This window comes from Prenolepis imparis, unplaced genomic scaffold (assembly GCF_030444845.1).
Source record: "Prenolepis imparis isolate NDT839.2.m4 unplaced genomic scaffold, iyPreImpa1.0 SCAF_1, whole genome shotgun sequence".
Taxonomy (NCBI): domain Eukaryota; kingdom Metazoa; phylum Arthropoda; class Insecta; order Hymenoptera; family Formicidae; genus Prenolepis; species Prenolepis imparis.
The window spans coordinates 4,974,195-4,997,662 of NW_028141159.1; the positions used below are offsets into that span (position 1 = coordinate 4,974,195).

The 23,468-nt window shown below is 33.5% G+C and overlaps 5 protein-coding genes across 7 annotated transcripts; 3 read left to right on the forward strand and 2 right to left on the reverse strand.

The window, feature by feature from the left end:
* Positions 1-1,345: 1,345 nt before the first annotated feature.
* On the forward strand, positions 1,346-6,211 carry Klp64d (kinesin-like protein 64D). Of its 2 annotated transcripts, XM_083050557.1 has the most exons (9): positions 1,346-1,519; positions 1,954-2,372; positions 2,588-2,778; positions 2,860-2,999; positions 3,103-3,300; positions 3,430-3,815; positions 3,969-4,386; positions 4,569-4,694; positions 4,833-6,211. In XM_083050557.1, the coding sequence occupies exons 1-9, from the start codon at positions 1,505-1,507 to the stop codon at positions 4,968-4,970; spliced, it is 2,031 nt and encodes a 676-aa protein (XP_082906683.1). In that variant the 5' UTR covers positions 1,346-1,504; the 3' UTR covers positions 4,971-6,211. The 2 variants fall into 2 exon arrangements, with proteins under 2 accessions (XP_082906683.1, XP_082906674.1); XM_083050548.1 differs by lacking the exon at positions 1,346-1,519 and having other exon boundaries at positions 1,924-2,372.
* On the reverse strand, positions 5,541-9,524 carry LOC145943147 (lysosomal Pro-X carboxypeptidase). Its single transcript, XM_083050572.1, has 7 exons — positions 9,253-9,524; positions 8,888-9,028; positions 8,237-8,517; positions 7,527-7,684; positions 7,271-7,443; positions 6,751-7,100; positions 5,541-6,476 (listed from the first exon to the last, which is right to left on the reverse strand). Exons 1-7 carry the CDS (start codon positions 9,427-9,429, stop codon positions 6,272-6,274), a joined length of 1,485 nt encoding a protein of 494 aa, XP_082906698.1. The 5' UTR covers positions 9,430-9,524; the 3' UTR covers positions 5,541-6,271.
* Positions 9,525-10,384: 860 nt separating this feature from the next.
* Positions 10,385-18,269, reverse strand: LOC145943151 (uncharacterized). Of its 2 annotated transcripts, XM_083050587.1 has the most exons (12): positions 18,136-18,269; positions 16,300-17,182; positions 16,073-16,161; positions 15,779-15,979; positions 15,665-15,700; positions 15,202-15,441; positions 14,923-15,095; positions 14,352-14,813; positions 13,909-14,231; positions 13,696-13,799; positions 12,304-13,620; positions 10,385-11,937 (listed from the first exon to the last, which is right to left on the reverse strand). In XM_083050587.1, the coding sequence occupies exons 1-12, from the start codon at positions 18,253-18,255 to the stop codon at positions 11,743-11,745; spliced, it is 4,143 nt and encodes a 1,380-aa protein (XP_082906713.1). In that variant the 5' UTR covers positions 18,256-18,269; the 3' UTR covers positions 10,385-11,742. The 2 variants fall into 2 exon arrangements, with proteins under 2 accessions (XP_082906713.1, XP_082906724.1); XM_083050598.1 differs by lacking the exon at positions 15,665-15,700 and having other exon boundaries at positions 10,386-11,937.
* A 424-nt stretch (positions 18,270-18,693) lies between these two features.
* Dtd (D-aminoacyl-tRNA deacylase) lies at positions 18,694-19,645 on the forward strand. The gene is made up of 3 exons (XM_083050662.1): positions 18,694-18,971; positions 19,089-19,338; positions 19,551-19,645. The coding sequence occupies exons 2-3, from the start codon at positions 19,296-19,298 to the stop codon at positions 19,643-19,645; spliced, it is 138 nt and encodes a 45-aa protein (XP_082906788.1). The 5' UTR covers positions 18,694-18,971; positions 19,089-19,295.
* Positions 19,646-19,846: 201 nt separating this feature from the next.
* Gcc88 (GRIP and coiled-coil domain containing 88 kDa) lies at positions 19,847-23,462 on the forward strand. The gene is made up of 10 exons (XM_083050613.1): positions 19,847-19,952; positions 20,553-20,670; positions 20,750-20,865; positions 20,963-21,127; positions 21,192-21,337; positions 21,569-21,803; positions 21,890-22,202; positions 22,284-22,594; positions 22,722-23,185; positions 23,297-23,462. Exons 2-10 carry the CDS (start codon positions 20,598-20,600, stop codon positions 23,460-23,462), a joined length of 1,989 nt encoding a protein of 662 aa, XP_082906739.1. The 5' UTR covers positions 19,847-19,952; positions 20,553-20,597.
* Positions 23,463-23,468: the final 6 nt, after the last annotated feature.

Here is a 23,468-nt window from a genome sequence, read left to right on the forward strand (position 1 = left end):
ATTAAATCACTTTAGTAATTCTTATTGTTAAATCACTTTGCTTAGCGAGTAAGATAATTAATTACTAAAGAAGGGGTAATTAATTATTATTAAATAATTCATAAGAGAAAAGATAGGTAAGTGAAGAGAAGAAAATAAATGGAAAAGATCGAATGAAAGACAAAGGAAAAAAGAAGGAGGAAAGAAAGAAAGAAAGGACGATAAAAAATACTCTTTTAAAAACACTGAATCCTCGCTTACTAAACGAGATTATTTTGCATAATGACTGACATACTTAATTATTATATTGTTTCTTTTCTATTAAATGTTTGAGAAAAAAGCGGAGAAGAGAAACGAAGAGAACCAAAAGGAAAAGAGAAAACGGTGGAAGAGAAAAAAGATTTTCGTTAATCGATAGAATATTAGCAGCGCGATCGGTTTTTAAGTAGGTTTACTAAAGTTAATCGGATGATAAGAGCGCCCCGTTCCATGCTTAGAACTTTCATCGATAGAAAGTATGTGTTTACGCATACGCGTCTTACTCGTGCGTGCACGATCTCTTCTCAGGATCTCTGCACGCGCGTTATTTTCTTATCACGAATGCTTATTAATATCGGTCGCTTAATTAAATACAAATTAAATTGGACGATACAAAAATATAAATGTCGCGAAAGTCAAATACTGGGCGAGCGTATATATATTATTGTAAATGTCCCATTTTTAGCGATTCTAGCTGCTGAATAATAAACTCTTGGCGATTCTTAATAAGTATATAGACAAGTCTTTAGTCTAAAAACATATTCTTCATCTAACTGTTTCAATGTTTAAAATATGAAATATCTTTTCACAATACATAAATTATACAAGTTTCAAATCAAGATTCTGTTAAAGTAAATTTCAGGTTAAATAGTAAATGTAAAATGAGCTTAACCTTACCTAGAAGCTCTTCTGACAACGCGTCGAGTCTCATCATCTCAAATCATCTCGCGAATTAATTACAAAAGGATGATAAGGAACGTCCGTGACAGTTTAATAATGTAGTTTAGGGATTTAATTTTAAAATTCCGGTCGTCCACTTCTTCTTCAGCAACTCGTAAGCACAATATACTGAGACGAAATAATACTTTGTAATGAAAGAACCACTCTGAACTTGCTGCAGTTCAAATTTCGATTAGAAGAATCGACTTTAATCTATCGATAGAGATAGATAGACAACTCAGATCAATTTTCAATGACATAGATAAGGTAGATTTCCTGTTTATCTATAGAGACACTTTGACTTTGTAGTTATCATAGGGGAGAGATGGCATCAGCTGTCCGATTCGCTAGTTTGGCGAATCTAGTTAAACTCGCGTAAACACAGGTCGCGAGCAGCCGCAAGCATCGATCCATCTGTTTACGGAGGTCGTCTGCTACGTCTGCGAGCCCGACGTTTCTTTGACGTGCCGCTTGACGTTTTACGAATTATTATGCTGTGAGAAAAGAGCGCTTTTATGTGACTGTTGCGGGTAAACCGGGATCCGCGATGCCAGAAACCGAAGTTAGTATCACTCTGCGAAACAAATATTGTTAGATCAATGATGAATTCTCCTTGACAGTTTCCAACGTCAAATTCGATCGCGAGTCTGCAGACCTTCCATAGCGTCTACTATTTATTTTATTGTTAATTAATTTACTATTCCATATTATTATTTACTAAATACCTACCAATAATACTTTCACTTTTGCACCATTAGTAAAATATAAATTTCTATTTACGCCAATATTAAGTTTATTAATGTAACAGATTTCAATATATATCTTTTGTTGGAATCTGCCGCAGCCTATATGTACACTTATTATTAATTGTTGCATCAGGAGTTGCACATTTCTAGAATTAAGTAACTAAACACACTGAATTAAGTATAACTAAATACACTGAATTAAGTAATTTAAGGAAGACCCATTCTTATGAAATATATGATGTTTACACAGGACAGCACGACAGAATTAGGAGAAATAGAAAATGTCAGAGTGGTGGTCCGAGTTCGACCGTTAAGCAGCAAGGAGTTCGATGCCCACGCAAAAAATATAACAGATGTGGATGCTCTGAATGGCGAGATCAGCATAGAGAATCCAAATGCAGCGCACGGAGAACCCCCAAAAGTCTTTTCCTTCGACGCTGTATTCGACACAGATTCGACCCAGGTGGACATCTACAACGAGACTGCCAGACCTATAGTCGACAAGGTGCTGCAGGGCTACAATGGAACGATTTTTGCATACGGCCAGACCGGCACTGGCAAGACTTACACTATGTCTGGTGCTAAGACCTCACCTCAGGCCAGAGGAATCATTCCAAATACGTTTGCACACATCTTTGGACACATAGCTAAAGCTGATGAGAATCAAAAGTAAGATATAATATGCTTGTTGTCAGAAATGAAATATGATATGCAATAATATAAAAATGTGACTTATCATTATATGAAATAATAATATTTGTACAATTTTTATGAAACACAAATATTGTATGAGATATTTTATATAATTAAAATATGTATATAGTTAAATTACTTCTCTCTTGAATTTATGTATTGATTGGATTTTCAATGATTAATGTTAATAGATTCCTCGTACGCGCGACATACTTAGAGATTTACAATGAAGAAGTCCGGGATCTGCTTGGAAAGGATCAAAATACTCGGTTGGAAGTGAAGGAAAGGCCGGACATCGGAGTATTTGTAAAAGATTTGAGCGGATACGTGGTGAACAATGCCGACGATTTGGACCGTATAATGTCGCTCGGCAATAAAAATCGTGAGTAACGATAATGTAATGTATGTACTATATCAATTGTATGTATATGTTAAAAATAATTTCTTTAACTTACAAACGCAGGTGTTGTCGGAGCTACTGCCATGAATGTATCTAGCTCCAGATCCCACGCGATATTTACAATTACAGTTGAATCTAGTCAGATCGGTGAGGACGGAGAGCAGCATGTAAAAATGGGGAAGCTTCATTTGGTAGATTTAGCGGTATGTATATATAATTTAGCAAAACATTAAAACATTTTTTGAATATAAATTTTATTTTAAACACTTTCTCTCATGCCTGTATCTTTTCATTATTGATTTTTAGGGATCGGAAAGACAAAGCAAGACAAAGGCGACAGGTCAGCGACTTCGCGAAGCTACTAAAATTAACTTGTCACTATCCACATTGGGGAACGTAATATCCGCACTGGTTGACGGACAAAGTTCTCACGTGCCTTACAGAAATTCCAAGCTAACCAGGTTGCTTCAGGATTCATTGGGTGGAAATTCGAAAACATTAATGGTAAGTATAATACAATATTAATTATTTTATACATTATTTTAAATAATTAAAAATTTATTATTTTAGTGATTAATGTTATTATTCAATTATTATACTTTTCAAGCAACTAACATTATATAATAATTACAGTGTGCAAACATCAGTCCAGCAGATATAAACTACGATGAGACTATAAGCACTTTACGTTACGCGAATCGCGCGAAGAATATCAAGAATCGTGCGAGAATCAACGAGGACCCGAAGGACGCCTTGCTTCGTCAGTTCCAAGTCGAGATCGAACAGTTGCGCAAGCAATTGGAAGAAAACGGTGCAGAGCTTTCAGAATCCGAGGAAGAATCTGAGAATTCGGAAGAATCGAAAGAAACAAAACGAGATAAGAAGGCTCGACGGAGTCAAATATTGTCGATGGAAGAGTTGAAAGACGGAGACACAGATTCGACGGAGAAAATTGATAAGGCCGAGAGAGATGATAAAAGTCCAGTGGACAAAGATGTCATCGAACTCAAAAAGACACAGTAAGTTTTTGTTAAAATGTAAAATATACTTAAATAACAAGAAGGAAAAATAATATTATAATTTATAATATTATAATATATAATAAAATTCACAATATAAAATAAATACGATTTAAGGATACAAATGTTGAAGATTAAATACTTTAATTTCAGGAGCGAGAAGGAAGCGCTACGACAAAAGATGCAAAATTTGCAGAACAAGATACTAGTGGGCGGTGAAAATTTGTTGGAGAAGGCAGAAGCTCAGGAGCAACTGTTAGCGGCTGCAGCGATTGAACTCGAACAACGAAAGAGCAGAGAAGAACAACTGAAGAAAGCCATTAAGGCAAAAGAGGCGGAACGCATCGACATCGAGGAGAAGTATTCGTCTCTGCAAGAGGAAGCGGCAGGAAAAACGAAAAAATTGGCGCGCGTGTATACAATGTTGATGTCTGTCAAAGCGGAGCTATCCGATCTGCAGCAGGAACACCAAAGAGAGATGGAAGGTCTATTAGAAGGTGTACGGGGAATCGGTAGAGAGTTGCAATTACAGAATCTTATTGTGAATCATTACATTCCTGTTCAATATCAGGTATGTGGATATTTTTAATGTGAATTCCTCAAAATGATATAAAAATTAATTAAGATAAGAATTTAAAAGATTAATATAATCCAAATGGCAAACAAAAAATATCCGAAAAATATCCGTTACATTAAATATTTTTCTTAATTAAAAAAAATTTATTAAATGTATTTCTGTGTTATATATTACAGACAATGATCAAGAGATACGTTCATTGGAATGAGGATATCGGAGAATGGCAGTTAAAGTGTGTGGCCTACACAGGAAACAACATGCGCAAAGCGCAAACCGTATCGTCAGCAGGAAATAATAAAGACGTAAAAAATTATTTTATATTATTTTAATTCTAGAAAAGTAAACTTTTCTCGATATCAACATTTCTTTGCCAAAATCTCGGTAGTTTAAACTTTAAAAAATTATTACAAAATGTTACATAAAAATATCTCTGTTCACAGACAACACCGCCGGATATGTCGAACATATATCTCTCTTACAACACCGGAATAGACAATACGTTCGTGCAACCGAAGAAAGTGCGGAGTCGATCTGGCGTCCCTCGACCAACTACAGCGCATCGACGTACACCACATTGAAGAAGTTGTGGAATCGCAGAGGTTTATTTTTGCTCACACTCTTTCTCTTTTTGTAGATCGATTTTTTTTTTAGAGATTTATATATTCACGTTCGTTTGCGTAATCGCGTAATATATTTCGATATTCGTATCGGTGATTAGAGATAATATTTATCTTAACATTTTCATCGCGATATCATTTTTAGGATTTTGAGATTTTTTAAATAATAGTATAATATATGAAAAAGATGGTTAATCGAGAATATGTTTAACAGATCGGTAAAAAGATCAGAAGATAATTTTAACATTCCCTTCGAATTTATTTTAAAACACATAAAAGGCACAAGTGTTTTATCTAAAAGTATTCAAATTTTTTTTTTATTTTTACTTTTTTTTAGAATATAATATAGCAAGTACTTCAAAGCACACATATGAATCGTGTGTTTAAATTATTAGAAATACATTTTTATTTATTAACAAAATATGCGAGAGATATCATGATTGTGAAAATCGATACAAAAGTCCGTTAGAAAAATGAAAACGTACTGTACCTGTGGATTTGACAAGGATTTGAGAATTTGCTAAAAACAACGTATATGAAATCACAATATATTTACATGATATTTATGGATTTTGTTTAAAAAATCCAACATTAAGAAAAAAAATCATTCTATATTTAGAAATTCGTATATCTCTTTGATAGCTTTGTTCGCTTACACTCTACACTCTAACTTCTTCGAATAAACATCGCATCAAAACTTATACAAAGCGATAAAGAGATAAACTAAGAATAATACAGTGCGCATATTTATAATTAATGTCGAGTATTAGTGTCAAATAATCTCGATAGTGTTACGAGTTTTTATTTGATAAAGTAATCATTTTTACGTGATCTAGTGATATTAGATCTGAAACGAGAGATTTTAGACAGCGCAAATGTCTGAAAATGTATCATGAACGCGTCGAAAAGAGATCGGACATTTTTTTCAGATATTTTTTTGTCAGATTTTCGCGTTGTTTGAGAACGTCTTATATTATCTCGCAATTCTTTTAGAATTCCCGATGAATCATGTGCATTTATTTATTTACTGTGATACCGAAATATACTTTCGCGTATATTTTCGATTTTTAGTCTCGAAGTTTTTTTGTCAACGCTTCGTTTAGCGTTGTAAGTAATCAGTCCACGGCAGCGTTGACTATTTATTGTTTGTCGCGGCGTACGTGTCCTGTTTTTGTATTTATAATTTCAGAAATAAAAAAGAATTTCAAACACAGGCCGGAGAAAGTTATTTCCGGTAATTCCGTAACGTTCCTCGTCAAATTCTAAAAGCTTTGTCGATATTCTGCGATCCACTTCTTGATGCAGTACCGATGGAACTTTCGCGTCACAATAACATTGTACGAATCGTTGCTGTTGCTCTCACGTAAATCGAGATGATGCGCAGCATCCGGTATTATTATGGCCACTGCTGACGAGGACAAGTTGCGCAACACGCCTCCGCTCGCCCATGGATCTAGCAATCCATTACTAAAAAAAAATATATATATATATATATACGTATATATATGACAATTTAGAAAGAACAATTAAAAGTAAAAGGAAGAAATCGAAATGGAGAAGTATTGAGAATTTGCATAAATAAAATAAAGTTAGAAAGATGAAACGACGATAACATTACAGGAATACAATGCAGAAATTAAAGATTGGAAATAAGATCATATATTGGAGACATACGATCGAAAGAATTCAAATATTTTTCTTATATATAAATATTCTTTTATAAATACTATTTTTCATATACCTGAAATTGATGTTAGTCGCAGTGTTAAGATTTTTACAGCCATATTGCTGACAAGCCAAATACGGTTGCGACGATACTGAATATTTCTTAAAACAGGTATCATTGTATTCCTTGAAATTCCATTCTGCCGGCTCGAACATGTCGTTCACACCATCGTTGCAAAATGGTATCACCATCTCTGTACACGCCTGATAATCCCATCCTTGATCATCCAAGCCCGGCTCCGCGTTCTTCGTAGAAATGCAACTCGCTTGACCGGTATAATTTGTGTAAACATTAATAGCGCGATAAAGCGCCGACAACAATGGTTTTCCCGTTAACGAAGAGTTCGTCAAGTGTCGGCAGAAAACCTAAATGATAGAAAAACTTTAGGTCAGCGCAGTTTTTTTTTAGAGGCAACTTTCACATTTAACAGATTATTTATATATATATATATATATATATATATATATATATATTAATTAACTAATTATTAACTAATTATTTATGTATGTTGGAAGAAAGCTTAAAATTCGCTCACGTTAATCGGATTGCCCGGCAGCGGCGCTAAAAAGTTAGTCTCGTACGGATAATTGACCATAGCCAGATTTATATAGACTTCCTGCAGGAAATCTTTCAGCGTCTCGACGTTCTCTGCGGTCTTCAGCGGCTCGCACAGCTTCCAATTGTTCGACAGCCACTTTTTGCCTTCGTCTAAGGGCACGAAAACGACGAGGAATCAAAGAGATAACGAGCGAATTGACAGGAATTCAATTATAAGCGAATTATTTCGTTACCGTTTGAAGTCACCTCGGTTATCGTACTCCACGCTTTCCGGATAAGCTTCGGACACGTTGGATTCGAAGCACGAAAATCCGATGTTGCTATTCGAGAGAAAGCCTCGCAGGTCATGATGTCGGTAAATTGCAAAATTGGCGCAGAGGCTGCAATCGCGCTGTAACACATATATATGATATTATTGTTTGTTAAATTCAACACAAATAAGTCATTTTTAAATAAATTTGTACTATCACATATTATTTTATCTTATTGTTAGATTTATACACGTAAAACTGTACTATATTTATATAAATATTAATATATAAATATTTATATATATATTAAATTTATATAAATATTAATATCCGAAATATGTAAATTTTTATTTTTATAATGACACAATTTTCTGTTATACTCTAATCTCTTTTTAATGCAGATTTCATCAGTATATATATTTAATAATTCTATTAGAATTATCTAAGAGATTGAGCAAAGAAATTGGAACTTTTAAATATTTGAAATTAATCTGTAATGTTGATAAAAAATTGATTTTTACGCCTGTTATCGCGTGACTTCCTTACATCTGACTCTGCTGATTATCCAGCACTAAGTATATATTATAACATTATTACATTTACATACGCGATATCTTTCTTCTATACATTCATATATTTTTAACTGTATACATATAAGCAAGATATCGCTATCGTCTCATGATAAAACGTACCCCTGAACGATGTGAGGGTATTTCATGCGCATCCAAGCACTAAGCATACCGCCGTACGAGCCACCGAAAACTATGACCGGACTATGATTGTATCCTCGCTTCGATCTCAGATATTCAATAAGTTCCACATAATCGGCCAGGGCTTGTTGAGACGTCAGATATCCGAGATGCCGCGGATCCGTAAAGGACCGATTTCCATAGGGCAGCGATTCGCCATAATAACGGTGCTCGGCAAAAATTACCAATGCGCCGAATTGTGAGGCAGTTTCCCATAGAAAACCCTGTATATCAAATAGTATGTACTTCGAATTAATTGCCAAAAAAAATCAAAACTAACGTAACATATAAAAAGCTAGATCGTATTTTATAAAATGATCGATCTAGTATGTATATTTATATTTCAGTAGCAACTTATTTTATGCGATTTTAAATTTATAATAATAATTGATATTTTTCTTTATGCATTAGAGTAGAAGAATCAGTATTTTAAAAACAATACGTTTCTGATGAGATATCGCAACAAAACCGCGATAAAAATATACATATAATCAACACATTATACACCTTTAATTAAACCGCTGCGGTTAATTGATTGGATAATGCAAGATCGCGCGTTAATTAGTAAATGTAAAAATAATTGATTGACCTTACCGTATTCTCCGCAAAAACTTCGACTCTACCTTCATTTCCAGTATAGAAAAATATAGGAGCATCCTCTGTTTTTCGCCAAGTATCATTTACGAGGTATCTCAACTTGAAAGTGTCTTGTACGGCGAAACTAAAGTGATCCACCTTGAAATACATTTTAAAATTAATAACAATATAATTAATAATAATTAATAAAAGTATATTAATGATATTTCTATATATTAATAAGTATTATTAATATTTTTAGATGAATATTTTGTAGATAATAGGCTTTGAAAAATAATTAATAAATAATTAATATAATAAAAAAGATAAAAAAATAACATGTGTGTGTGTGTGTAATCGAGCATACACATGACATAACTCACGCGCACGTCGAACGTTTTGATTTCGTATTTATATCTGGTGTTTTGCGGCGGCGCGTCATAATTGACTATCGATGGTTGTCGGCTGCTCTTGGCGAATTTGCTCCGAAACGTCAACTGCGTCGTCGACTGGCACAGCGCGACCACGAGCAGCAACAGCATCCTTACTGACAAGTCCATGATGATAGGTCCGGCCTCGACGAGATTCGCACACTCACTGAAGAAACGCACGTCCTGATGGCACGTTATAAACGCCGGTGCTCCAACAAACACTCCGCTCCCTTGTCACCTCGTCCCCAGAGCGCCTTATATACGGGGTGTCCTGAAACGAATGGATGAACACTGAACCCCACATATCGCGTTGCGCTTTCATTTTTATACAAAATTTTCAGATATTCTTTTCTCCCAATTCTCTTTAATTAGATAGTTAAATCTGTTTTACATCATTATTTTATATAATTATCTTTGCATAAAAAAAATTGTTATATAATATTTATAACACATGGAAGAAGCAGGGAAGGAAAGATATATGAAGATTCTAGAGGCTTAAACAAATTGTGAATTTGATATTTGATATCACAATTTAATTTTTTTTATACACTTTTATCACACATAACATTTTTCAACAGTAGCAGACGTTCATTAGCCGATTACAATTGTTAACTTATCTGTTATATCAATAAAGAATGAGACGATATATATACTTGACTGTAAGTTTTGCCAAAATATTTTATGCATTATTATTATATATATATATATTACATATACATGAAATATATAAAATTATACAAAAATTTTAATATATAAATTAATTTAAATTCATATGTAACTTTCTCGATTTGATAAATATGTTATGGAAAATGCGTAATATAAGAGATCCATCGTCGCGATATATGTAGTTACACAGAAGTAGAAGTTAATTGTAGAAATTAATAACTCATTAATCATATAAAATAATCCGATATCAATCACGTAGAGAAAAAAATTCGACGGAAAATCACGCACTAAAAAGATGGTCATGCAGTTTACAAGCTAAATCGATGTGTCTTTTAAAACCTTTTTTAGAAAGGGATTATTGTGGAGTATAAGATAAAATATAACGATATATTTCGACAGCGACATAAATTTATTACAAAAAATAAATTAATTCACTCTACATATACAAAAATACACAATAACTAATTAATATTAATAATACTTTTCTATGTCCAGTGATGTCACTGGTAAATTAATATTATCTATTTACGACATACGCGATGTATATCTTCTTTAATCTTACCAAGATCTTCACATAGAGATATACAGTTTTATTTAATTTATATTATACTCTTATAAGCCGATACGATATATAATTGGCCATTTTCTTAGATTGCACACAATTTTATAATAAAATAAGCGAATTATAAAAACTGAGAGAGTCCATTCGATTGAATTATGGCGTCTTATTCGTTAGACACTCCGTCAAATTTTCAATGAAAAGAAGAAAGACGAATGCCTTCGACACCTCGTCCAAGAGCTATCGTTATAATTACTTAAATATACATTTTAAGTCGCTTAAGACTAAGGATAATATAGATCTTTGTTATTCAGTCCTGCTGCTTAACGCAAAAAATTTTTAATACAATTCGGATTTTTAGTTTACAAGAATTTTTATGTAACTTTTTATATGCAAATTCCTATATTGTAAAAAAAAGTCGTACTTTGTACAATCTTAATAGAGATTATTTGATTATCCCTTCTAACGCGACATACATATAAAATGTAAACGAATTTCTAATATTCAAAGATTAACTTTGATAGAAAGATGAGAAAGAAATATGTATATCGGAATAGTATTTAAATTCTTCACAGAAATAAAATTTAACATTTTTCTTAAAGTCTATATATTTTGATTTTCCCTCTTTATCACTTACTTTCATAAGAGAAAAAAAGAGAGAAAGATCCAATAGAGATCCAGTCTTGCATATTAATTATGTCATAATAATGCTCGGCGGAAATACGTAACGTAAAGCTTTTCCATTTGTCTGTGAGCTTATCATATCGTATTTCGTCTTAAATTATATAGTCGAGTTATTAAAAAATTAAATTATAGTCGAGTTATTAAAAAATTATGATATAATATATATTAGTTAATAAAAACGGTAAAAACGGTTTCTTCCTATTCTTACATTTGTCGTATCGACTAATAATATGTATAAATGTTACTATCCAGTTAAAATACTCGGACGATTAACCAGACAATTGTACTTCAGATGTTTATAACTACAATTAACGTTCGCAAACGCAAGCAAACGCGATAATAATTCTATTGGGTGATATATCAATTTTTACTTATATGTATATATTGGTCCCCCTAACGTAAAATCTTCGCTAATGAGATGTTGTACAATAATGTGTTTTACATTACAAAGAAGATATCTAGCCTCTGTAACTACATATTATCTTAATCGGAAAGCTATATTGCATATACTTAAAAAATACTTAATACATACTTTATTTATCTTTGTACTTCAGTCGCATTTGTTCTATTCTCTCTGTGTAGTCGTACTCAACTTTTCGGACTCTTGCGTCGTACTGCTCATTGTGTGCTACTAAGTTTTCTTGTGTTTCAGTTATGGCCTTTTTGTATCCCTCCTCGATGCGTTTGCATTCATCCGACAAAAACTTTTTCATCTTCTTTGAATAACTCTAAAATTTGAATATATAATATAATATATATATATATAATAATAATAATAATATATATAATATATATATATATATATATATATATCAATTGGTAAAAATTAATTAATCGCCAGGAATAAATTCAATAAATAAACAATGATAACTTGACACACTGGCATATGGTGGACAAACCATATGATCGAAACGTCGCAAATAATTTAAATGTTAAATAAATCTTTGCCAGTGTGTCAACTTATCATTGTTTATTTATTGATATATATATATATATATATATAATAATATATATATAATATATATAATATATAATAATATATATATAATATATATAATATAAACAAAAAATAACCCAGCAGATGTTCTACTCACCTTATAATTGTGCGCAGTCTGCTTTGCTCTCTGATATTTATGCTTCAACATATCAATATCGCTTTTTATATGTTTCTCTTTTTCTTTGAGCGCTTTAATTTCGCTGCTCAGTTTTTCTTCATTGGATTTCAGCCTCTCTATATCTCCATCCTTCTCCGTCTCCTTGGCTTTACTTTCTTCGAGTTCAGCGGCCCACCTGGTCATCGTCTGCGTCATCAAGTTTTTATCCTCTTCAACCTCGTTCTCCTTTTTCTTCAGATCCGCCTCCCGTTTATCAATTTGAAACCTTCGTGCTTGCAATTCTCGATTGCAAGTTTCTAATTTGCTTTCTATAATTTTACCAATCTGATTGACTTTAACTTTCTCTGTCATTATCTCCTTTTGCAAAATTATTACTTCTTGATTCTTCTCATCGTATTTTTTTTCCAACTCCGAGATGACAGTCTTATATTTTTCCTCCAGTTCCTTCCTCTTCTCGAGATTCCGCTCCTCGATTCCTCGAAGCTCCTTCGCCACCTTCTGTTCCATTCCTTCTCGTATTTTTTGGAAATCAGTACTATCACTCGTGCTACGAGGAGACAGATTTAATTCCGCGGAAACTTTATTCTGACTCTTAACATATTGTTCAAATTGCTGCGCTTGTTTCTGCAATTTCATTACCAACTGATCTCGCTCATCTTTGATTTTTTCGAAATCTTTCAGTAGCCTGCTCAGTTTTTCGTCCTTGCTTCGTAACTCCTGTTCGAACTGTTGTATTCTTTGTTCCAGCATCGCGGAATCATTAACGCGTTCCTCTTTGGAGTTATTTAGCCTAGATAATTGCGTAACCAGATCCTTGTAATAAGAAAGCTCCTTCTCCAATTCATTCTTTGAATTCAGTGTAATTTCGCCGCTTCTCCGCAACTTTCCCTCGAAATTGTAGATCTTTTTTCTCGCGTCGAGCAATTCTGTTTCCAATTCAGAGATTTTCTCCTTATAAATGTTTTTTTCGCCGAGCAGATTATCGCATTGATTTTTCAATGCCTCGTTCTCCGCTTGAAATCGAGCGATCTTCAGTTTCACATCGTCCGAGTCTTCGAGTTTCGTAGTACGTTTCAGATTCGACATTTCTAGATCTAATTTGGAGACTTTTGCAAGAAGATCCTTTCTCTCATTGACGGCTTTATCATACTTTTTCTTCCACGATTCTTGCGAGATTTCCATTTGCGCTATTTTCAATTTGGCATCGTCCAATTCAGTTTGATAATCAGATAATTTTTTCTGCTCTTGCACTGCGATTTGAAGCTTCTCTTCCAAGCGCTTGCAATCTTCCTCCAGCTGTAATAGAATAAAACGATATTGTTAACAAAAGCATAAGAAATATTATGAAAATTTATAAGGATTCAGTTATACCTGATTGATTTTTTCTAAATGTTCGGAACAATGATCTGGTAAAAGAAGGCTTATTTCTTGATTCGGATACGCATTTCTTAATTCATGTAACGCTTCTTCTTTCGCTTGAAACGATTAAATAAAATTGATTAAATTAAAATGTTTGTCATTAGTATACATCATATTTTCTGTACAAGATATTTTATTTTTTGTTTTATAGTATTCAATACTTACCTCTTTCAATTTCAGAATGTATCTTTTTCACATAATCATCCTTTTTTCTCCTTTCATATGCCAGATCCTTTTCCAACTCGATTATTTTGCTTTTGAAGTCGTCGCATTCCTTGGTCAGTTTATTACACAATTTAGTTTGTATTTGTAATTCGTTCTCTAATTTTTCCACATCCTTGTGATGCAATTCAATTATACTATATTTACTCTTTAATGTTTTGATTTCATTTTTATGCTCGTTTATTATTTCTTCCTTAGTCCCACATACATCTATGTACAATTCTTTTACGTGACTTAATTCTTTCTGCGTTTGTTCCAATTGTACACTAAAAAAAATAAAAATTCCATTTATGGATACACATATTCTTGCAATATTAATAAAATTTATATTATATTATTTAAAAATGTTCAGAAACTCAATCAAACTAAACAATTATAATACTTACGACAATTGTACTATTTCCATTTGTGCTTCTTTCTTCACTCTCTCTACGGCTTTAGCATGTATCTCCAAGTATTCTTTATTATACTCATCGATAGCTTCTTTTTCTTGTTGTTCCATAGTTTCTTGATGCATTTTGTTAAGTTTCTCTTGGTTAACAGCTAAAGTCTCTTCTAATTTTTGTTCTATACTAATCTTTTCATTACGTAACAATTCGTATTGTTTTTTCAGATCGTTTAAATGATCCGATAGTTTCTGTATCTTAGCATTCGCTTTCATGGCTTCGTCTATTAATACAGATTTCAGTTCTTGCTCTAATTCGTTAACTCGCTTAGCATAACGTGCCGCTTCCTGCCGACACGTTTCCGCCAATGTTACAGCTTTGTTTACCTCTTTTTCTTTCTGCGATAGAGTATTCTCTAAACGATTTATCTCTTTTCTCTTCACAGCTTGACCAGCCAAACATCTGAACAAAAGTAACATTGTATTTTATCAGAAATAAACGAATGTTAACTCTTAATAATTAAAATTTAAATAAGAGCAATATAAATTTAGATATATATGGACAATTTTACCTTTGCAGTTCGCCTCTTAATTTATTTGTGATATCGTCGACCGGTTTGGATTTAGATTTATTATGAAGGTCACCTAATTTCATCTGCCTAATTGAATCAGATTCGTCCTCCAAGGTTGTAGTCAATAAAGAATCATATTGCGCTATGTCGCTCTTGACCATCTCCAATTTGTTCTACAAATAATTATATAATAAAAATCTTATTTCTATGCCAATTTCTTATAATATAGAATTCTGAATTAAATTAAGAACAAATTTGATATAGAATATTTTTAATTACCTGCAAGTTATGCACTGTTTTATGCAGTTCTTCCTTTTCCTGAGTCAACATTTTCACTTGCGCCTGTAACTGCATAACTTGCTGAGCGCTATTCGTGGTCATGATATTGCGGCATTGGGTTTGACTCTCCTCCAACGCTTGTGCCAATCGATTCATGGTGTCACCCTTCTCCACCATGAGAGCCTCGTGCGCTCTTCGAGCATCATCCAATTTATGTTCAAGAGCGACACACGACGTCTCCTGTTAAAAGATAAATAATATAGCAAACTAAATGTATTAACATTATCTATAAACGTGCAAAATAATATCAAGTTTATTGTATCAAGAATGTATTATTGTATTAAGAAGCATATATTTTATCATTCTTCTGTGCATTTAAATAAATAAATAAACTATACTGAGGAGAAAAAGGCTACGAAAGACTATAATTCTGCGATTACAAAAATAATCAATAATGACTTGCCCAAATACTATTGTTGCTGGCGTCCATATTAAGCAGCTGTGGCAAATATAATTATAGAGAAAATATATATGCGAAATATGACGAATAATTCAAATAAAGAGAATTCAACAATACCTTGACATTTAATTTGTCCGTAAGAACATCTATCTGTGTCTGCATATTTTTCATTTCCACTGTATGCTTCTCCTGGGCCTGTTTCAAAAACTTTTCATGTGTCTTGTCATTTGTTTGCAACATCTGCGTTCTTTCCAGTACAGCAATCTTTTGTTGCAAATCTATGACAGAATCTCTCGCGATATTCAAATCTTCTGTTATCTATAAAAATAAAATAATTATTAATATCTATAAAAATATTGTAATTTGTAAGATGTAGTCTTAATCGAAATAAAATACGGATTTGTATATTACGTTTTGATTGGTCTTCTCCAAAACTGTATTTTTCTCTTTTAGAGACTCCATTTGCATTTGCAGATCATTTATCTCAGTCTTGGCGTCAACTAAAAAAATTAACTCAGTCTGATTTTATATTGTTTAACAAGGCAAGATAATTACTTTGATTGTTTGATAATTATAATTAATATTAGTATTTTTTTTTGCTCTACATATGCTTCCATATGATTATATAGCTTTCTTACCAAGTGCACGCTGTGCTTGAGTCCTGGAGATATTAACTCTATCGATTTCCGCTTGTAGCAGCATCACTTTTCTGGTTATTTGATTCTTTTCATCCTCTTTTTCCAACTGTAACTGTTGCAGCTCATTCGTTAAACGGTCGATCTCCCTTAATCTGACCTTATACAGTACTTCCAGTTGCTCCTTGCTATTGTACTCTGCCGTTTTGTATGCTGCGTCATCGTCTATTGATGACGACCTGCCGTTCGGACTAGTCTTGTAGCAATGATTCATGTGATCCGACGTAGCGTTGTCGCCGCCGCCAAACTCATGAATCTGCTTACTTTGTACATTATTTTCATATACATCGGTAAAGCCATTGTTGGAGTATTTGTTGGGTACGTGAGTATTGTAATGATTGGATGGTGTTTCATAGTTGTAGGGATAATTCTCATTAAACATCGACTCCTCCACCGGTTGTGGATGTATCTTGCGAGAATATCCGGTGATCGGTGGTTTTGTTAATTCATACGGCGTCTCCAGCATGCTGTTGCTGTTGCTGTTGTTATCGTTGTATCTATTATTGCCGTACGGCGTCTCGGTTTGTTTGTACAAATCGAACTCAGTTTGTGCGGTCCCACCGGTTTCGGTGTCGGATATATGATTTATTATCACATCGTGATCGTAATTATTGAGATTCTCCACGCGATTGTACACATTAAACTCCTTCTGTAGTTGCGCTACCCCTTTGGCAGGTGCAAGCGATAATTCCAGGCCAGAGTTGACTGCTGTATCGGTGCAATCAATGTCTCTGGTATTGTCATCTTGATAATGACTACTGTTGACAGAACTGGCGTCATCATCATTCTCTAAATCATTGAATGCCGTTGACATGAGAGCCTGGAGCTAAAAGGAAAACAATTATTGCAGAATTTGCATATATTTTTTATAAATTTTTATCATTTCTTATCGCAGAACATACAATGTTACAAAATTATTCTTCGAAAGGAAAAAAACTATATGCAGTAGATATATACAGAGTATTAAAAAATTAGACCGACAAACTTTGAAGGGAAAAAGAAGATTTGATAATAAAATTTTGTTAATACAAATTTTCTCTACGTTTAGTTTTAAGACTACATGGTATGAGATATGAGTTTGTGACTTTTGAGTTTATTGATTCTTGTATTAAAGTTTACTGTAAAAAGAGTGAATCATTTTTATATATTTGCTCCGTGTCTTGTTTGTCCACTTATATGCTAATTTATTGTTTAAGTCACAACTCCTATATCATCTTCTCTCAATTGCTATCATACCAGTAGTATTAAAACAAAACATCGTAGAGAAAAATAGTATTAACAAAAAATGTTTATTTTGAAGTCTTTTGCTTTCCTTCCAAATTTGTTGGTTTTAACAATCTGTATTACATGAAACATCAATTTGGCAATTTTTTTCTTACCAAAAAATTTAATATGCTCTTTTTTCAAATTTTGTTCTCCCAGAGCGCAATAATCAAATTGCTCCATGAGAAAGACTCTACACAGTGGACTTTGTTTATTGTTTTCCTAGTGTAGAGAATTAGAGAAACACAGCGTATAAAAGAAATTCCATTATAAGTAAAATTGTATTACATAGCATGTGGACTTGGATATATTATTTTCCACCTCTTGCAAAATGTAATAATATATTATAAAATCTCTCTCTCTCTCTCTCTCTCTTTCATGCACACCCAAACAAAATCCTAGACCTCTTTTACACACGCGAGATCCTCTTCTCCACGAAACTCGTAAGCGCGTGCAACGAAATTCTTCGGAGAGAGAAGAGAAAAAAAAAGAGAGGGAAAAAAAGAGCGGCGTTACCTCTCCCTCACGTCGTCTCTTATCCTCCTGCTCCTCGTCTTCCTCGAGCCTCTGCGCCACCGTATTCAGCTGTATGCCTTCGGAGCCCTGGAACAGGCTCAGACCCGGGCCCGTCTCCATACCCTGGTGCCCCGGCTGACCGAATCTCTCTCACGACGAACCAACGTTCGCGACGTGACTTACGAGGGACGCGTCTATTGTGCGCAGCATATTTTTGTTTATAACGCCATAACCTAGACGCAACAAGTGGGTCACGGCTTAGGACGCGCGACGACGTGGGGTTCGACGACGCGTCGTCGAGGGCCGCACATCCCGCGGGATCCACGCGGGAATCCGAGGGGAGAGGTATCTCCTCTCTCGACAGGCGATCCCTCTGGATGTACCTCTGCTTCGGCGACGCACCAAGGCGAACGTGCGCGATTATTATTTACGTACGCCACTGTATATAGTATATATATCGCGTTATATATGCGGGATAGAAGCCCGCGCGCGCCTTGTAAACAATCCTGCTCGCGTAAAGTCCGACGTAACAGCGGAGGTGCGATGTACGATATATCCGTGTAGGAAGCTCGTAGTACGTACGTATGTGTGTGTATACGCGGAAATGGGTTCCCTCGCCTGTGATTGGTCGCCGCGATGGTTTTATCACCAGTTATCACTAGAGCGCGACTCCGCTTGGCGCTAAACACGCAATTGTTTCTTTGCATTTGTATCATATTTTTATCTGTACAATTGTATTGATATAGATATCAGCGATGCATGTTTTATGAGGAACGAGTTGCATTTATAATCAATGCGAGGCGATTTACGAGAGAATTGATCGATGATTTAAAAAAGTATGCGAGTATATTGATTTTTTTACAATTTATTCTTGTTAATTATTTGCATTTGATTAACTTGCTGCGATTCTGTTTTCGTCATCCAACTTTTTGTGATATATTCATAATTCACAGGTCAACATATATATATTATAATAAAGTAGCATCCAGGAATTCAGGAAATGACTTACGTGTTGAGAACCCCTGCCTTGTGAGGACACGGCACCGTATTTGTACTCTGCTACAGCTGGAATAATTGCACACTCGGAGAGAAAGATATTCAACGACATAAACATAACGATTTTACGAATCTGGATATTGAGATCTCAAGCAGTTTACGAAATGAAAGCAATAATACAACGAGTATCGAAGGCTTCAGTTTCAGGTAAAAAGTTTAGGTTGGACAAACCAATTGTTACCAATATGTTTATTCAAATATTTAGATTTATTTAAGTTTTTCCCGTATGACAGAAGAAATTTATGATGTATTGCGAGGAGTCTTTTGAAAAAATATTTGTAATTTACATCATACAAATTTATATAAATTAGTATGAGTAAATCATTGGATGACGATAAGACCTGAGTGTAAATTTTCAGTTGACGGAGAAGTTATTAGTAGTATTGGAAATGGACTGTGTGTCTTAATTGGTATAAAGAGAGATGATGCAGCGGTAGATATGGAATACATGTAATAAGATGACATTATCAATGCATGTATACATAAAGTGCATATAATTTTACAACATAAATTTCTATGTCATAGAGTGAGAAAAATATTGAATACCAAAATTTTTGACGACGACAAGGGCAAAAAATGGGGTGCCAGTGTAGCGGATAAGAAGTACGAAATATTGTGCATTAGTCAATTTACATTGTATCATGTTTTGAAAGGAAATAAGTTAGACTTTCATAGAGCTATGCCTGCACAAAACTCAGAACCCTTTTATATGAACTTTCTTGCCGAACTGCGTAAAAAATATGTCCCAGAATTAGTCAAAGGTAATGCAATCGTAATTTAACAAATGTGTAATTTATCTTGTATTTATATATTTTATATGAATACATACATGTGAATTAAATATGAAAAAATAAAAAAAAAAAACATTTTTCATGAACTTATATGCAGATGGTAAGTTTGGCGCAATGATGGAAGTTTGCATACAAAACTCTGGGCCAGTAACATTGGAAATAGAATCCCCAGCTAGGTCATATTCTAATGATGAAAGATTCAGCAATAGAGAAGACGAAAGTGTCTTTTAATCAAAGATGTACTTGTGATTAAGCATTTACATATATATATATATATATATATATACATATATATTATAACATTTAAATGATCTAATAAACTCATACATCAAGTATAATACACAAGTGTTTATTTGACCTGATATAATTGTAAATTAATTATTGTTTCAAATTTCAAGAAAAAAAAATCAACTTTTGAATTCTTTTCTAATATTAACAGATTAGAAGTTATAGCATATTTCTTCATAAAACTTTAATATACTGTATGTTATTTGTCATAAATCTAGAATTATAAAAATAAGAAATTATTTAATATTTCATATAAAAATTTGTTTTGCAATTTTGTTTCAGATGCTAGCTAGTGAGTTATAATTACATTTTTTTCAACAATCAATAATGGCAACTGCTGAAAAAAAGAAGATTATTGCACAAAACGAGGATAGCAAATCAGAAGGACAAGATGAAAAAGGTGTATACTTATTTCAGTACATAAATGCATTGTTTAAAAAATTATTTAACATTGTATTATAAAAAAAAACTTATTTTAGATGAGAAAATTGTGGAGTCTAATGCAAAGAATATAGAAGACGCATCCAAAATAGATGAATCAAAAGTAGATAAATCATTCACTCCTAAAAATGATGCATTTATCAATCAACGACAGGTATAATAATTTCTTTTTATTTTATTTTATTTTATTTTTTTTTTTTGTAAGATCAATGATGTCATTATTAATATTTTTACAATCTTTATAATTTCAGTCACGTGAAAGTCAGACGGATTCTGAAGACACAGAAACTGTGGAGCAGTTGAAAAATCAGTTGGGTGTATTAATGAACCAGTTGGTTACTCTATCAGCGGAAAAATCGAAAATGGAAGCAAATTTTCAAGTCGACAAGAAGCAACTGAGAAGCGAACGCGATGAAGTAAGATGAGAAATTTGATGAAATTTATTATCAGGTTTGCTCAACTGAACATTAATGTTTACAGTGTGAGAAAGTAATTAAAGATCTAAAAGAAAGACTGAAGAAGGCTCAAAATACCAATCATTCCGAAATCGAACACGTAAAGTGCAAATTAATTATGGAGCGGCACGAGAAGGAGAAAGAACATGTCGATTTTGTCAAGAAGATAAAGTATGTTAATAATTTGACTTTCTGTAATTATGTAGCGTTAATTATTTGCGTGATATTTGCAAACCTATATTAAAGCTGGCTCTCCCCACCAAATAAAATCGCGTTTATCAAATAATTTAGTGCTAATTTGTTGTCTGGATTTAATATGGGTTACTTGCACAAGGGAGGAAAATTAATGTCTTATAATACATTAATCTCTAATAAAAAATTGCACGAACTATATTTTTACAGAGAACTACAAAAATTACTATATGACGAGCAACGCAGCAAAGAGCAATTGGAAGGACAATTGAAGACTCATCTCGCGAATAAGACACAATGCAAGATTCTCGAAGCCGAACTTGAGATCACCAAGAACAAACTTAAACAGGCTGAAGAAGCAGCGAAGGAAACACCGCCGCTTCTTCTTTCCCTACAAGCCGAGATGGCCATGATGAAGAAGCAACATTTGAACGCGATTCGTGAAGTAAAAAGATAATCCCATCATGAAATCTTATTTAGCGCCTTATATTATATTTAGTCAAATATAACAGTCAATGCGTTTTGACGTAGGAGCAAAAAAGAGCCACCACTGCAGAGCAACAAGCAAGAGGATCGGCAATGATACACGAAGCAAGAGTGGCCTCTTTAGAGGCTCGATTAGCCGAACTCTCCGAGATTGTTGGAAGCTACGACAGACTGCGACAACAGGATCAATTAGCCATTCAAAAATTGAAAGACCAGTTAGCTGTTTTACAAAATACTGAGCACAGCGACGCCGTAATGTCGAATAATCAGCCAGAGGAAATGATTTCCAAGATAAAGACTCTGTTTACTCGCTTGCTGGATCTCGACAATCAGAAGAAGGATTCAACCTATGTAAAATGTAAATGCTATTAATATATTGTCGATAAAATAAGATTGAAATTTAAGCAAATAATTTAATTACGCATTTTATTTTCTTCAGCGTTGCTGAATAGTTTAGATCTGCGGGATGAACATCGCGATTACAAGGAGAAGTACGACGCGCTTTTACAAGAATTTGAAGATTACAAGCATCAAATGATGTACAAATATAACATGTCGTCTAATATTATTCGTGGTGCTCAGCAACAAAGACAGAATTTGTCTTTGACACATGACAAGGATCATGATAAGACTCAATTGAATCTTCTCAAAGTGCACAATAGCAATTTAGAGGAAAGGATACGTATGATTAGCAACGAAATGTTAAATAAAGAAAGAAGCTTGCAAGAGCAATTGGATCATCAACAAAAGGTAACTATCTTAATAACAGTAAACTAAAAAATTCAAATTTATTCCTTGACAAAATTATCCATATATTTAATCATTTTAAATTAATAATAATAATAATAATGAATCACACGTTGTATATTTTGTTTAGTTGCTTCAAGAAGAACGTTCAAAATTGGAGCATACATTACATCAAAAAGACATTGAATATCGTAATAGAATATCTATCCTGGAACAACAATTACTCCGACAAAGAGAGAGGTCTATGGCGATCGTGGAGGAAAAAGATAAAGAAATATTGACTCTAAAAGCGTCATTTCGCGCATTACTACCTAATAAAGAGACTGCTGCTGCGACAGAAACTAAAACACATCTAAACAGATACGAGAATACCGTCGAACCGGTTACCGATTTGGTCACAGGATTACTGACGAATGACAGTCCTCCAATATTGCATTATACTCAGGAATTGGCCAGGAAAGAGGTGCAAGTGTCATCTTCGAGGAAAAAGGTTTTGGAATTGGAAGCATCGTTAAGGGAACAACAGAGACAAACATTTCATACGAAAGAGCAACAACAGGAGGAAACTAAATCTCTGAAAGCGCATATCACTAGGTAATAATATAGTATATAATAAACTAAAAAAACAAATTATTAATATACATTTACAACAATATATATTACTTTATACTTACAAATACAACTTCCAAAAAATTTGTATTGCAGGCTGGAAGCATGCAAGTCGAGAGAAGGTGCCAATCTGGAATACTTGAAGAATGTATTCATAAATTACTTAACAACAAATGATGCATCCAGTAAACGGCACATGTTAAATGCTATTTCAACAGTACTGCGTTTCACGCCAGACGAGCTTAGTAAAATTAAGCATTAATATTAG

Excerpts from the sequence above, each read along its gene's own strand:
- Klp64d (XM_083050548.1), top strand. The coding sequence starts at position 1,930 with ATGAAATATATGATGTTTACACAGGACAGCACGACAGAATTAGGAGAA. Across the intron at positions 2,779-2,859 it reads GTCGCTCGGCAATAAAAATC|GTGTTGTCGGAGCTACTGCC; the intron begins GTGAGTAACGAT and ends TTACAAACGCAG. Across the intron at positions 4,387-4,568 it reads ACATTCCTGTTCAATATCAG|ACAATGATCAAGAGATACGT; the intron begins GTATGTGGATAT and ends TATATATTACAG.
- LOC145943147 (XM_083050572.1), bottom strand. The coding sequence starts at position 9,429 with ATGGACTTGTCAGTAAGGATGCTGTTGCTGCTCGTGGTCGCGCTGTGC. Across the intron at positions 7,685-8,236 it reads TACCCTCACATCGTTCAGGG|CGCGATTGCAGCCTCTGCGC; the intron begins GTACGTTTTATC and ends TATGTGTTACAG. Across the intron at positions 7,101-7,270 it reads TGCCGGGCAATCCGATTAAC|GTTTTCTGCCGACACTTGAC; the intron begins GTGAGCGAATTT and ends TCTATCATTTAG.
- LOC145943151 (XM_083050587.1), bottom strand. The coding sequence starts at position 18,255 with ATGGAGACGGGCCCGGGTCTGAGCCTGTTCCAGGGCTCCGAAGGCATA. Across the intron at positions 15,701-15,778 it reads CGGACAAATTAAATGTCAAG|CTGCTTAATATGGACGCCAG; the intron begins GTATTGTTGAAT and ends TATTTGCCACAG. Across the intron at positions 14,814-14,922 it reads TTAAGAGGCGAACTGCAAAG|ATGTTTGGCTGGTCAAGCTG; the intron begins GTAAAATTGTCC and ends ACTTTTGTTCAG.
- Dtd (XM_083050662.1), top strand. The coding sequence starts at position 19,296 with ATGAAAGCAATAATACAACGAGTATCGAAGGCTTCAGTTTCAG. Across the intron at positions 19,339-19,550 it reads ATCGAAGGCTTCAGTTTCAG|TTGACGGAGAAGTTATTAGT; the intron begins GTAAAAAGTTTA and ends GTAAATTTTCAG.
- Gcc88 (XM_083050613.1), top strand. The coding sequence starts at position 20,598 with ATGGCAACTGCTGAAAAAAAGAAGATTATTGCACAAAACGAGGATAGC. Across the intron at positions 21,128-21,191 it reads TGAGAAGCGAACGCGATGAA|TGTGAGAAAGTAATTAAAGA; the intron begins GTAAGATGAGAA and ends TAATGTTTACAG. Across the intron at positions 23,186-23,296 it reads CTGAAAGCGCATATCACTAG|GCTGGAAGCATGCAAGTCGA; the intron begins GTAATAATATAG and ends TTTGTATTGCAG.